At 36.3% G+C, this 14,261-nt stretch overlaps 2 protein-coding genes across 2 annotated transcripts; both read right to left on the bottom strand.

The window, feature by feature from the left end:
• Positions 1–3,704: 3,704 nt before the first annotated feature.
• Positions 3,705–6,065, bottom strand: LOC120347476 (intraflagellar transport protein 22 homolog). The gene is made up of 4 exons (XM_039417473.2): positions 5,865–6,065; positions 5,454–5,625; positions 4,565–4,743; positions 3,705–4,292 (listed from the first exon to the last, which is right to left on the bottom strand). The coding sequence occupies exons 1-4, from the start codon at positions 5,940–5,942 to the stop codon at positions 4,170–4,172; spliced, it is 552 nt and encodes a 183-aa protein (XP_039273407.1). The 5' UTR covers positions 5,943–6,065; the 3' UTR covers positions 3,705–4,169.
• Positions 6,066–6,604: 539 nt separating this feature from the next.
• Positions 6,605–10,654, bottom strand: LOC120347475 (cyclin-dependent kinase 1-like). The gene is made up of 7 exons (XM_039417472.2): positions 10,444–10,654; positions 10,017–10,173; positions 9,520–9,643; positions 9,078–9,248; positions 8,509–8,672; positions 7,894–8,035; positions 6,605–7,139 (listed from the first exon to the last, which is right to left on the bottom strand). Exons 1-7 carry the CDS (start codon positions 10,478–10,480, stop codon positions 6,999–7,001), a joined length of 936 nt encoding a protein of 311 aa, XP_039273406.2. The 5' UTR covers positions 10,481–10,654; the 3' UTR covers positions 6,605–6,998.
• Positions 10,655–14,261: the final 3,607 nt, after the last annotated feature.

Raw genomic sequence — 14,261 nt, 5'->3', positions numbered from 1 at the left:
CTAGTCCCAAAATTATGACGACACAATGCCGACGTTTCTTACAACAACGTGTTGACATATTCACGCATTCCTTCTCGTTCGTTGGTTGCTTGAAGAGTTGATAGTTTCCTCGCCTTCGTTTTTGTCGCTTGTTTCGCTATTTGAATCAGTTAGAGACCATTAGTCCATTTGCTTTCGATTTTCCACATTCCTTCCGAGCTCCCCACTTCTTTCCGGCTTCGCATTTCTTAGCCTTAGACCTCATAATGAATAAGGTTGATGCACTACTTCGCACTCCGTTTTCGCAGCTGCCGCTGGAACAAAAATTAGAGGTACAACGTCTTGGGCCTTATCAACCAAAAAATTGTTCACTGGAACAATCCCATGACGGAGGAAAGCGTTGGCGTACATTCTGCGCAGAAACTTGGTATAAAAAACACGAATGGTTGTGTTACAGCGAAGACAAAAATGCACTTTTTTGTTTTTATTGCCTACTTTTTGCTACCGCCCGTAACTCACGTTGGTGTAAATTTGGTTTTAGAGATCTTAAACATCTTTCCGAGCGTGCCAGGGATCATCAATCTTCTATGAAGCATCTGGACAAAGCAGTAAAATACCGAACATTCGGAAATGTTAATATTGCAGCACGGTTGGATGAAGGACGCGCGGTTTCTATTCGTCGGCACAACCAAAACGTCGAGAAAAGGATCGCCATCTAAGGATATCCAAAATGATTTGCTCGACTCAATGTATAAAATTTATTTACAACATTTGGCTCTGGAAATTGAGAATTGCCAGTTCCTTTCGATTCAGTCTGACGAGACAACTGACATCACGTGCGTTTCCCAACTGGCTGTGATATTTCGGTTTGTGAAAGATGGTAAACCTACCGAGAGATTTCACAGCTTTGTACCAATCGTTGATCGCACGGCTTGCGGGATATCGGCTGTACTGAAAGAAGTGTTACAGCCTTACAACGCGAAGTCAAAATTGATAGCTCAAACTTATGACGGCGCGGCAGTCATGAGTGGGTCGAAACATGGTGTTCAAGTTTATATAAAAGAAGATTTTCCTCATGCGCATTTTTTACATTGTTATGCACACCAATTTAACCTCGTTATTAAAAATATGTGTCTTGATACCCCTCTCGTCCGTATATTTTTTGCAAATGTTTCGGGGTTTTCTTCATTTTTTTTCCGTTTCGCCGAAGCGCTCTGACCTCCTTCGCCAGATATGTAGCCGCCGTCTCCCAGCTTGTGCACCAACACGTTGGAACTTCCAATCACGCGTGGTGCAGGGCGTGTCCGAAATTAGGTCTGAGCTCATTGAGTGTTTCAATGGCATTCAGAGCTCTCCGGTTTGGGACGAAGATGGTGAGTTTTCATTTTTTCTTGCTTTTTTCTCCACAATATTCTATCACGTGGATGTATTATACGGCGCATTGCAGTCAAGGCTAATGGATGGAGCGTCTGTGCAGTCGTGTATTTCAGACTTCTGCGATGCTGTATCTCGTATCCGGGAAACAATAAAACACGACGACACATGGAGTGCTTCTTTACGCCGCGGGCAAACAACGCAGCGTTTGATTTTGTCTGCAAAGGAATGCTGTGACATTCTGGTGAATCAAATAGGCGATCGTCTGCGCACTGAACACCTTGCCGCGTTCTCTTTGATGAACCCCAAAAATTTTTCAAAATTTGCACGTCAATTTCCCATCCATTTGTTGGTTACTGTCTCCAAATTTTACCCCATGATAAACGTGGGTAAATTGGAAAATGAATTGCGATGTATATACACCAATCAAACTTTTTTGAACATCACAACTTGCGCGCTCTATGGATTCCTCATAGATAACACTCTAGTAACTACCTTTGCGGCGTCTGCAAAATTTCTGGACATCATTTTGACGACGCCTATTTCTTCCGCCGACGCAGAGCGAACATTCAGCACGCTGAAGCGTATTAAAACGTATCTCAGAAACACAATGAAGCAAGATAGATTAAATTCCTTGGCTGTTTTATCCATTCACAGAGACGTTATTTCTGGGATGCATGACTTTAATCAGCGCGTTATTGAGCATTTTGCTTCCAAGAAACCGCGGCGTGTTGCATATATGTTCAAGCAGTAGAAGTCTAGCAGCATATATATCTATGGGTGAGCGACGCATGTCCTTATCTCTGCATTAACTTTCCTTTCTTCATAGTATCGTTTTAAACCTTGTTTTAGGTTTTGTCTGCTTTCCCGAAGTTTCTGTTAATATGTCATTGTATTTATCTGGGTAAATATTGCCTTTCCGTTTGTAAGAGGTTTCAAAATAAACTATGTCTATATTTATTAATCCCTTGACTTGGACCGGTTTTAAAGACACTTTCTTATCATTAAAAATTGTCGCTTTTGCCGATTGGTTGTTACCGATGGAATGGTTTTTATACTCATAAAATGATGGGAGAACTTACAGCGCTCATCCTGTCCCCGTAGATAGGGTGACTTGGTCCCGCAGTAGCTTGCCCCGGTTGTCAAAATGACCACGCGCCGCCACTGATCAAATGTGATTTCATTGAGACAGAAAATGACTGTCAAGCCAAAAGCAAAGCTCGCATCATGTGCGAGAGGATTGCTGGACCCATCGCCGCCGTAGGGTGGTTCACGCAACCGCTGGTCGGTTACGGCTTCTTCCACTATCAAGTCCATGCTTCGGAAAAAAAAAAACTGGCTAACTAACCCCATACCCGACCTGGACTGGTAACCGGACGAGAGGACGTGGTTCGCCATATGATTAAGCCGTCTTATCGGCTTTTCTCTCCCACGGGATGAATATGTAAATCATATCCTTGTCTCCTATCATGCCTCGACTTCGTTTAATAATATCCAACATGCGAACTCAGGTTTCGCATCAATAGTAAATTTCCTGGGGGCACATTCAGTTGTGCGAACACGTAGGCTACCACTTATTCACGGCGTCTTTCAATATAAAATATGTACATTTTAAATACAAGTTTTTTATCAAATATTTTATCGTCTGTTATGCTGAATATGGAGTCGAAATAAACTTATATATACTAAGAAAACGGGGGCAATAGAACAGAACAAGAAACGGACAGTCAAAATACTAGAAAAAAATCCAGAATTTCATTAATCCAAAAAACATCGAAGAAATAGGGTTTTGAATAATGATATAATACAATTTATTTCGGCACCGTGAAAACAATACATGATTCGAATAATAGGTCAATTTCATGTCCAATAAAGAATTGGAAACTAACTTTTGTAGTCCGCTTATGCAGATCCAACAGTTTGTCATTGGAAAATTGCCATTAATGCATATAAATCTTTCCTCCAAAATTCATGACCTATTTTAAATGAGCTATTCAAAACCTACATACAGATATTAACTGTGGAAATTCCTTTGACTTCAAACCCGTTTATTAGTTTCGATGTATCAATCATAAGAGACACATACCAGTTGGTTCAATCAGGCTTTTTTCACCATGCCTTACAGCTACACTCTCCATAATTAAATGTGTGTTTTATTGTTGGATTCTCACTTAACGCATAGATGTTAGAATCGCTATATGTTAAGTGTTGTTTTTGTATTTGGAAAGGGTACTGTACATCAATGATTTGAGTCAACATATCGCATCCCCCGGGATAAATATGTGTAAATCCTAGTAAATATATATCAGTCTACACACAAAGAATCTCACACCGTCTCGAGTGCACCAGGATGAAATTACAAAATCTGTTATAATAGATTCAGTTGCATATCCTTTCTTAGGTTCACCTAAGGGTCAATATAAGGAGCGCGTGCCCCACAAATAACGCTTTAGAAAAAATTTCATATCAATTCTGTATAGCGGATTAAAAGTCAAAGCAGCTAAACAACGAAGCAAAATAGTTGCAAATTTTGCTGTACCTATGAAAGTGCCAAATTGACCACAATGCACACATTTGAAAAGAATCATTTGTCACATTCAGTTGTATAATTTGAACAATATTATATGAATGGTATAAAAATATAAGATGTGAAATTTGAAAACATAAACTGAGTCGAGTGCAATTGAAATTGCAATCTGGACACATTCGTAATTTTCCATGGAAAAAAATACATCTACGTATTATATATCACAGCCAACTCGACCTTTAGCATTGCAATTATTGGAAATGAAAAACAAAAAATTTATAGCCAGCAATCAGTTTATGATACTCAGTTCTTCTTTCTCCCTGGAATCCGATAATTTGCTGAGAACTCTACCCAAAATTTTTGTGAATGCATCTTTTAATTGATCTGGGTCTCCATCCAAATTTGTGACATACTAAATACAAAAACAAGGATTTTCATAAACAACAAAAAAACTTATTAAATAATTTTTATTTTGAAAAATAATTCCTATGAACAATAACTAATTAATTTTTTATTAAAGAAGCCTGATCATTTGTATCAGTGTATGTGTCAAAAAACATTGTGTAAAAACGGCACCATTCGAAAAATAACTTGAATAAATTGTTAACAAATCAGGTCTTGTTGGTACACAGATTTCACCTCTTAAAAAGTAAGCATCCATCAAAATAAAATTTAGGGTCTTACAAATGGTATATTATCGGATAGTGGTGAAGATATATTCTTAGTAGCCTCTTTATTCTTGCAATGAGCGAATATTGCACAGTACTCTTCTTTCAAGCCTTGTCCTGACACAAAGTAATCAAACCAATTATTGAGTTGCAATTTGTTGCTTGATTCGAATGGATTGTACATTATGATCACACCTGTATACAAATAACATAATTTAATTGAGAGAAGTTGAGAAAAAATAACTATAGCTCTGAATTTTATATAAAATTACAATAAAAAACCAAAGCACAAGAAATAGTTCATGTAAAATCATTAAAACCTTTCATTGCTATTAAATTTATTTGTTCAAAAGGTTGAGAATGATTTATTTAAAGTTAAATTTAAACCGAAGATTGCTCAATGGTAATGTGCATATAATTTCCTGAAAAGCAATTTAAAATATTGAGTTAGGCTAATTCTTTCTTTCATATAAATAACTTTTGTACAGCAATTTTACAGCTTGTACTAAAATTAGGCTATAGGTGAAAAAGTAAAAAAGCGCAAACTGTAAAATATTATTGTGGAACAAACTCCTTCAACTGACAGTAAATAAATACAAGAAGTCAATCTATGTTTATCATAGAATGGCAATTTTAACTCTGTTTGAAGAACTGATCAGTAAAAAAAATATTCAGACTTGTATGATCAGGGTTAAACATATTTAATTAAAATATAGTAACCAGGTATATAATTCATCAACATTATTTCAGAAAAAGTCATGTTTTGATATTATCTTACAATCTTATGTTTTTGTGCATTGTGTTAAAATCTCAAATGGATAAGTTCTTTCAGATTATGACTGGTGATTGATATATTTTTTTTTCAAGAAACATTTCAAACTCTATAATATTAATGCGATACGAACTATCAGCATTCGAAGCCATGGCTGGCCAACAGCTTTCATATTCTTCGCTTCCACTACAATCCCATAGCTCAATTTCAACATCAACATTTCTGTTTCGACTTTTAACTTGTTGCTCAAATTCAAGAATTCTAACACCTGCTGTTGGGTGATAATTTGATTCCGAATGATCAGTCTGTAAAATTATAATTTCCCACATTAGCATATTAACTTCAGTCTTAAAGGTACCGTATCCTATTTAATTGCCTTTATCGTACTAGTATATTCCATGCTTATAAAAGGCATTCTTTTTTTGTTATTTCCAAGCTGGCGCATTTTATGACATAAATTTAACAAAAATTAAGGTTATCAATAAACACAGTGTAACAATCACCGATACAACTAATGTTAGACTAAACAAAATACATTTCTTACTTGATCTCCTAAAAAGTTTGAAACCGCAGTTTTCCCACTTTCGCAGGGTCCAACAACTATAATTTTCGCCTTGAACATGACATTAGCTGCATTAACACTCCTATTATAGGAATAAAATACGGTATCGGATCGGCAACTACCAATGAACGATTCGCAAAAAAGCAAGGAACTCGATTTAATAATACGGTACGGTATTTTGTAGAATGTCACGCGTCATCGATCGCTATGTCAACTGAATGTCATGCATCAGTGCGTATGAGGTCGAACCCATTCGGAAAAAATTCTCATTAATTCCAACTTTATGCCATAAAAATCATAATACTTTATTATTATGCTATTTATAGTTAATAATTAAAATTATTTGTTAAACAAACGGGGACAAGCGTAACTTGAACAAGGCTTCCTGCCTACACGATCATTTTTGAAGTAGGCGATCACGGAGCACGCAGATATCACAAAAGCAAGTAACACAAAATAAACGATTCGCTGCTTTTGTGTTTCGTAAAAAAGCACCAACACATGCGTCCGGGAGTTAGAACCACAGAGTAACCTTGCATTCCAAAATCGAGGCACAATCCAACAATAGCTTTCTTGTTTTCAGATGAGCTTAAATAGCGCTACATGGTATCCCGCTGTAAAATATTCCCAGGCTCTACATAATTTTATTTCCAAGATATTACACCTCTCCCCATGCAGGCGTGCAATTCTTGCCCCCCCAAAATACAAATAAACATACAGAGTAGCAGCAAAGGTGTTTTAATCGGATATAAACATTTGTCTGCAACAAGAAAGTCCCACAAGGGGTGAAAAGTCCATATCAGAAAGATGAAGGAAATTGGATATCAAGAAGAATAAACACAAGAAAGAAATATATTATAAACCCACAGCATCACTCATCACAAAGTTTTCAAGCTTTGATATTTCTTTAAACAATTTGCATATCCAAAGGTGTTGCTGGATTTAATAAAACCCTAACAGACGTAGAAGACACAAACTTATACAATTTGAATACCACTCAGACCAGCTCATACACAAGTAATAATAGAGAATCTCATGAAACGAAAATGACAATCCCTGAATGAGGTATCAAACTGCAGCAGTGCTTCTTGCTTGGCATAACTATTGACAAGTTTTTTAGGCAGCAATTCTGGGAGCCCTGGGGACCAAGCAGACATGGGTGCCAGGTAACGCTTTCTTATCCAAATTGTTGAAGTATGGATGCATTAGAGCAGCTTTAGCAGAAATTCTTTTCGCTGGATCATAGACCAAACATTTCTGAAAGTATTGACAGTTATGAAAAATCATGTACACCAGAAAGGTTTACTTTAGTTCGAGACTGGTCTCTTATTTTAAAGCTAAAATGGAGAGTATATATGTCATTGATTTTTCAAGTGTTCGTCTCAGAGTCAAGGATAAATCTGTCTACCGCAAATATTAATCAGGCTTAGATCTTGGTATATCCAATGGTAAAAAAAAACTTTGCCAATCAGCAAACTGGCTTATGGGTTTTTATAATATACTTCAAGCTAAATCCCAGAGACCACAGCAACATGCACCATGAGCATGTATTTAAGCTCCACTTATTTAAATACAATGCTTCTGCTGGACGCTTTTCCAAATTATGCTATCAATAAGGCCATAAAAACAAAATTTTATGTTTATGATCTTTCTTTTATAATGGAATATTTGCTTAGCATTATGACAGGTTTGGGAAATTTATTTTAGCACAGAGCTACAGACAGCAAGTCAGAAATATGTGAGAGTCGCAAAATCTTTGAAGTTCAGTCCACTTCTTGAGAGACTTTTTTTACAGGTAAATTCAACAAATTTATTAAATGACATCTATAATGACCTTGGGACATCTCACAGAGCCAGTTTCCAGATAATTGAATGAGATTCCTAATTTCAATGACCAACTACTTCATCATCACCATTCACCATAAGGTGTTCATGATGAACCATACAAATTGCATGTACTGCATGTGAAAGTACACGAAAAACACAAGTAAAACATATCTCATCTGAATACCATTAGCAAATCCAATCCTTCATCAGAGAGGTTTTTAACAGAATCCGCAATATTTCCTTTTTTCCATTTTGGGAATGTTTGTTTGTAATCTTTCAGCGATGTGACTCCGGGCCAATCATCATCAGTAGCAGTTCCCAACACTCTAGAAGATTTGAAAGTGTATATTGAGAGTATTAAGACATGTTATGATATTCTCAATACTATGCAGAATTAGGATTCAGAGCAGTGATGTCGAGCCTTCATCCTCACAGACCAAAACTAAAAGGTCTATTATTGATATTGAAATAGCTTGATGGCTTTTGACAGTTTCTACATGTTTTAGTGAGTTTTTGAAAGTATGTCATGAAATCTGAATTTTTTTTTCATGGAAATAGCAAAGGGATATGAAAATGAAGTTTTCCGTATGCCACTTCTGATAATAATTTGCATAGAACTTCCGGTATCGCTGCTCGATAACCAGCTCTGGTTCCCCGCGACTTCCCTTCCACAGTAAAACTGTGTAAACTATCATTTTCTCTTAATTTGTGCTCGTGTGGAAAAAATAAACTCAACTCAACTATATTTAAAATGGAGATGCTCAGAAAACCCATAAAATAACAAAGCTGAAATTCGAACCTGAATATTCGAAACAATTGATCAATTTCTGAGTCTCCATGAAACAAAGGTTTCTTTGTTGCCATCTCAGCAAATATAGTTCCAATACTCCAAATATCAACAGGAGTAGAATATCTCGAGGATCCCAACAAAATTTCTGGCGCTCGATACCAGAGAGTGATCACCTAAAAATAACAATTCGAATGTGAAACTTGGCATCCCATTCTTAGAACAGTCTGCTATTTGCAAGAATTTTATGAACTGGATATGGAGAACTTTGACTGTTATCAACATGAAGTATTTGGTTATATTAATAAGTTACCATCAGATATGATACTTTCTTTCCTATGATATCATAGTATTGCAATATCCGCACATATGTAAGATAATGATTAGTTCTTAATGTTTGATCTATTCTTGCAAAACCTGTCCAGTGATACTATCTATGGAAAGCCTATACCATAAGTACCAACCTAAATTAAATATGTTGGCTGGTAACCATTATGTCATATACGGAACATTGATCAATAAACACTTTTCGGAATAAGAACAAGTATGAAGGGGGATATGATAAGAGCAAAATTGAACACCTCATGCGTGTAGATTCGGACAGGGATCCCAAAGGCACGAGCAAGACCAAAATCTGCAAGTTTGATGATGCCATTTTTGTCAATCAATAGATTCTGTGGCTTCAAATCTCTGTGCAACACTCGACGCGAGTGACAAAATGTGATGCCTTGCAATATCTGGTATGTGTAACTCTGTTGGCGAGAAATGTAACAATAAAATTCAATGAAAGCAAAGCAACCCACGACGGATTAATATAGTTATATGATAAACAAAGTATACTAAAATGTCATACTTCATATAAGAATTTCCTCCTAAAAGCATACATGGATACACAGGCATAAGTGGAACTATTAACTAGTTGAATATTTATATAGCCAGCTTTTGTCAGCTCCCATTTCCCACATTATAAAATTAAAATATCCCTCCTCTTTTTTTATGATGTACTGCAATATAGATGATTACCTTTACCAACTCTTTGTCCATAAATTTTCCAGATGGAATTGAATCCATGTACTTTTTCAAATCCATCTGTAAAAACTCGAACACCAAGTACAGTTTGGACTCTTGCAAGAGGACGTCAAGCAGACTAAAAATGATAGATTACGCATTAAATGAAAATAGCAATATCCGAAAACAATTCTGATTACAAGTTGATGGTAATGTCACTTTTGATTCAAGCTGCGAACTACTTTGGCAGATACAATGCATCTTTAATAATTTACCGTTAATAAGAACAATGATTTATCAACATAATTGGACTGTAGAAAATTTGAACTTTGAATATCACCATGAAATGACGAAGGATTGAAATTTCAATCCAACTCCAATAACTCGAAGTTGAGATTAATATTAGAAAACTAAAACTGAATTATCTAATGGAAAGAAAAAGATGACCATATGACAGAAAGATAGAATTCAACAGCACACTTAAATAAAGTTTTAATAAAAGTTAGACAAACCTAACAATATTGGGATGAGCCAGTTCTTTCAAAATGGAAATTTCTCGAATTGCGGTACTTGGCACTCCCTCATCTTCACTCTCAAGACGAATCTTTTTCAGTGCAACATGCTGGTTTGTTTTCTTATTACGTCCTTTGTAGACCACTCCATAGGTGCCTGCAATAAAGTGTATATTTGTTTAACTAGAAACAACAAAATGAACAAATCTTAATACACTGATAATATAAATAATATAGATATATTAAATTGAAGTTAAGTATATATGATCCAAGGTTAAAGGTTCAAACTCTATGCACAAGACTGAGTAACCTGTAATAAAATTAATATATTCAAATTCTGTCTAGAAACATAGTGTGTTAGTGATTGCTCGTAAAGCGCTTGTTTATGAAGATGTTGGAAGCCTAAATGAAAACAAATATGTCCCACCTTCACCAATCTTCTCAATTTTGATATAATCTTCCATCTTGTTGGATCCGGCAAGCAGTTCTGAAAGTACTAGTTACGAATCTGATGGTAACTCGCTTATTTAGCAGATATATTATTATTAAGAACTGCCGTACGCACCCAGTGTCTGCCTAGGCTTCCCCAAGCTAATCCACACAGCAACAAAATTAGCACTTGAAAATATAAAATTAAATAAAAATTTATCAAAAGATTTTCCATTAGCTACTTAGTTATGAAAATGTAATTTTTACATAAACATTTTGTAACAAATACAGAAATTAAAACAAAGAGAGTATTTGCATTCAAAGACTGGTTAGCCACCTTATATGCTATATTAATATAAGGACAATTACATAAATAGCAATAGAATTGTATTAGTATCCCAGCATAAACTAATTTTGGCGTTTGTCATTTTATTGCCTTTGCTTTATGCGATGTTCAACTACTTCATATTGACAACCATACAAACTTAACCAAAGGTCACAAATATATGACAGTTTTTGAGGAGTATTTGTATGGATTTATTTAGATATATTTAACTTTTTTCAATGCTGTTTATGGTCTCTATGAATACAACGACAAACTATATTGAAGAATATGATTTTGAGCGATTATATAATTTGTGTTGTAAAATATAAGATTATAAAACTCTTCAATAGAAAATTACTAATTTGGTATCAGGGCACAGTTATCAGATTCCAAGAATGTCTCAATAGCTAGATAAACACTTATTTGTCGCAGAAACGAGGGGTCTGATATAGTTTAGTACCACATGCACTTCTAGTTGTCCTAGCATAGTATGACATATGCAATAATTTTTGCATATGTCAATCCTAACCCCGACCTGACTACATCACCGAAAAATTAAGTCATTCCGACGTCACAGTGACGTAATAAGGCCCACCGAAGTATGCGAATGGTCGTCCAAAACGCGCAAACAATCACCTGAATCGAGCAAGCTATTTCTCTAGCTTTCTCGTCGCAACGATCATGATTGGAGATCGCCGGCTGTAGCAAGTTCGTTATGAACGGCGCAGATGTCATTTCGGGCGATGCCATTGCTATGATAAAATTTTTTTCAGCCAATATTTTTTAAAAAGGACTCTGATAGAAGACATTTTTAGATTTTTTTTTTTCAGTTTATTACAGAGTATCGATTTGCTAATCTTGAGGTGATACCGGTATGGCAGTATGGAGTGCCAACGCTGTCAGGATGTCTCGTATAGGAGGGGTTTGTATTCAACGTTATTATTGATGTCTTTAAATATAGCGGCTAGTCTTGGAATTGGAGGACTGTGCAGTATTTTGAATAAGCACCATTCAATTGTTGCTTTTTGGTTTTTTGTGTTATGAATACTGTAAATATTAACCGCTTGGCAAAATCAAATTAGAATTTTTTTTCGACTGTTATTGTTAATAGCAAATATTGATATGATATGTAGTTTAAATAATATAACAGAGACCGGGAGACGTGGTTCCACAAACACTAAAAATAAACGGATGATATAATGCAGTAATGACTGAATCTGAATGGAAGGCGGATATACCTTGCGAGAGATAACAAGAGTTATCTGCTTTAGTGGCATTTTGATTGCCACATATACAGTTCATAGAAGAGTAATCACCATATTTTCAGGAAGAAAAACACATCAATACTTTCCTTTGACATGCGGACATGATACACAAGAGAAATATTTTTGTCTTTGCTCTTAACATATTTCTGTATTTCTTTAAATACTGGTAGTACCGGTAGCCTATATATATATTATGCCACTATAGTCTACCTTTATAAAATCACTAATAAAGTGGAACACCGAAATCCAGTCAATATTTCATTTAAATTCAGAAATTAGACGTCACCTGACTGCTTGATACCGTAACTAATACTAGACCCCATACAGACATAGGATTTACATATTTATCCCGGGGAAAGGAAAGCCGATAAGACGGCTTATCCATATGGCGAACCATAGCCTCTCGTCTGGTTACCATTCCAAGTCGGGTATGGGATTAGTTATATTGTTTGTTTTCGGAAGCATAGACTTGGTGGTGGAGGAAGCCGTAACCGACCAGCGGGCAGCGGTTACGTGACCACCCAACGACGACGACGAGTCCAGCAATCCTCTCGCACATACGGTAACCATCCCATAATTACTAGGTTTAATAAAATATGTTCATGATTCCAGATCCACAAGGTCATCACACCTAAACTTAATACAAGACTAACTTCGAATACGAATAAATCTCGGGAGTACAGGCAAAATAGAACAATTTCTGAATTTAAAGTCCTAAGACCCGCAGTTAGTACAGCACATTCGTAAATAGCGCATCGAGACTTCCGTCCAATCAGGACGCCTCAAGCCAGTGACGTCTTGTTTAAGTCAAATCAAAAGTTTCGTTTGAAACGCTCGAGTACGCAAAGCAGCCATGCGAGGTTTATGCTTTCTTTTAACTTTAAATTAACCGCAATCGCACATTCACATTCTGTGAAATGGTCTTAATATTTATATCAAGCATTTTGTTCATATATTATTGGCACACTACTCAGTGTGGATTTAGCGACGCCCCAGGGTTTGATAAAATAGGATAGGATTCTATTCATCTAGGGGAGGGGAAGGCGATAAGGCGCGATTTGAACCTGAGAACCCTATCAGGGTAATCAGAGGTCCTGTGGCAAGCGCATTCCCAGTGCTTATATGCATCACACCGCCGAATATTCGTATTTAGATAAATTATTTGTTTTCAACTTCGCTATTTATTCTGAGTATTTGTTTACCCATTTAGTAAATGCATCCTGGACCAGGATGAATGGTGGAAAATCAAGATAACCGCTACCGACTTCATACTTCGTAGACTATTAATTTAAAAAACTTTTTCTGAATTGCAACGGCATTATTGGCATTTTTGACTACAGTATAAGACTACAACACACTACAGTTTAATTCCGTCTACACTCAGACTATACAGTACTGTGACGACCCCCCATTGTTGCAGCATAATGTGCTTATGTGCATCTTAATTCATGATTGCAGGTTATTATACGAAAAGCCTAACAAAGTTCAAGTGTCCACCAGTAAGAAAGGGAAAGTTATGAAAGGCGCACATTCAACAATGAGTGTTATGTAAAATACCTCATTGTGCAACACAATCAAGATCTAGTTTGCCTGATTTGGCAAAGCGAACTCTGCTAGCTACGATAGCATTGTAGGTCAATCACGGGTTGACAAAATGCAGCAATTAAAACAGTCTTTGAGCAAACAACAAGAGGTATTCCATGATTACAAGGACACTGAGATAGTTACAAAACTGAGCTTCAAGATAGCTGAAGCAATTGCGGAAAAAGGAAAGCCGTACAGCGATGGTGAATTCATTAAGAATTGTTTTAAGATATTCATCAAAAATGTATCCACGGAGAAGAAAAATTTAGTGGAGCAAATAAGTCTGCCTCGTTTTACAGTGGCTCGACGAATAGACGATCTATCGGAAAACATCGAAGTTTCTCTAAAAGACAGGATAAGCAAATGCTCAGATTTTAGTATCGTTTTGGATTGTTTAATGAGTTGTTCGATGGTCTGACCCCCGGTATCACTATACTTGTAGTTTGTGGCCCATTGCGCAAAACAGTTGCACGCACCTGCTGTATACGTTTCTCGTGTTCTATTCTGCCCTTGTCTCCTTAATCACGGCTCAATTTTGACCATGTTTTGATACAGCCGCTGCTCGATAACCAGTACTGGGTTTCCGCCTTCAACCTGAAACGTGACCTATTTATAATTCATTGCAATTTGTATGCTTGTGCC

Source organism: Styela clava, chromosome 11 (assembly GCF_964204865.1).
Source record: "Styela clava chromosome 11, kaStyClav1.hap1.2, whole genome shotgun sequence".
In the NCBI taxonomy this organism is placed as follows: domain Eukaryota; kingdom Metazoa; phylum Chordata; class Ascidiacea; order Stolidobranchia; family Styelidae; genus Styela; species Styela clava.
The sequence above is the reverse complement of the archived record's forward strand: the minus strand, read 5'-3'. Positions and strand labels throughout refer to the sequence as shown.

Excerpts from the sequence above, each read along its gene's own strand:
- LOC120347476 (XM_039417473.2), bottom strand. The coding sequence starts at position 5,942 with ATGTTCAAGGCGAAAATTATAGTTGTTGGACCCTGCGAAAGTGGGAAA. Across the intron at positions 4,744-5,453 it reads CATGGCTTCGAATGCTGATA|GTGTGATCATAATGTACAAT; the intron begins GTTCGTATCGCA and ends ATTTGTATACAG. Across the intron at positions 4,293-4,564 it reads TATCCGATAATATACCATTT|TATGTCACAAATTTGGATGG; the intron begins GTAAGACCCTAA and ends TTTTGTATTTAG.
- LOC120347475 (XM_039417472.2), bottom strand. The coding sequence starts at position 10,480 with ATGGAAGATTATATCAAAATTGAGAAGATTGGTGAAG. Across the intron at positions 10,174-10,443 it reads AATTGAGAAGATTGGTGAAG|GCACCTATGGAGTGGTCTAC; the intron begins GTGGGACATATT and ends ACTTTATTGCAG. Across the intron at positions 8,673-9,077 it reads TCCGAATCTACACGCATGAG|GTGATCACTCTCTGGTATCG; the intron begins GTGTTCAATTTT and ends TGTTATTTTTAG.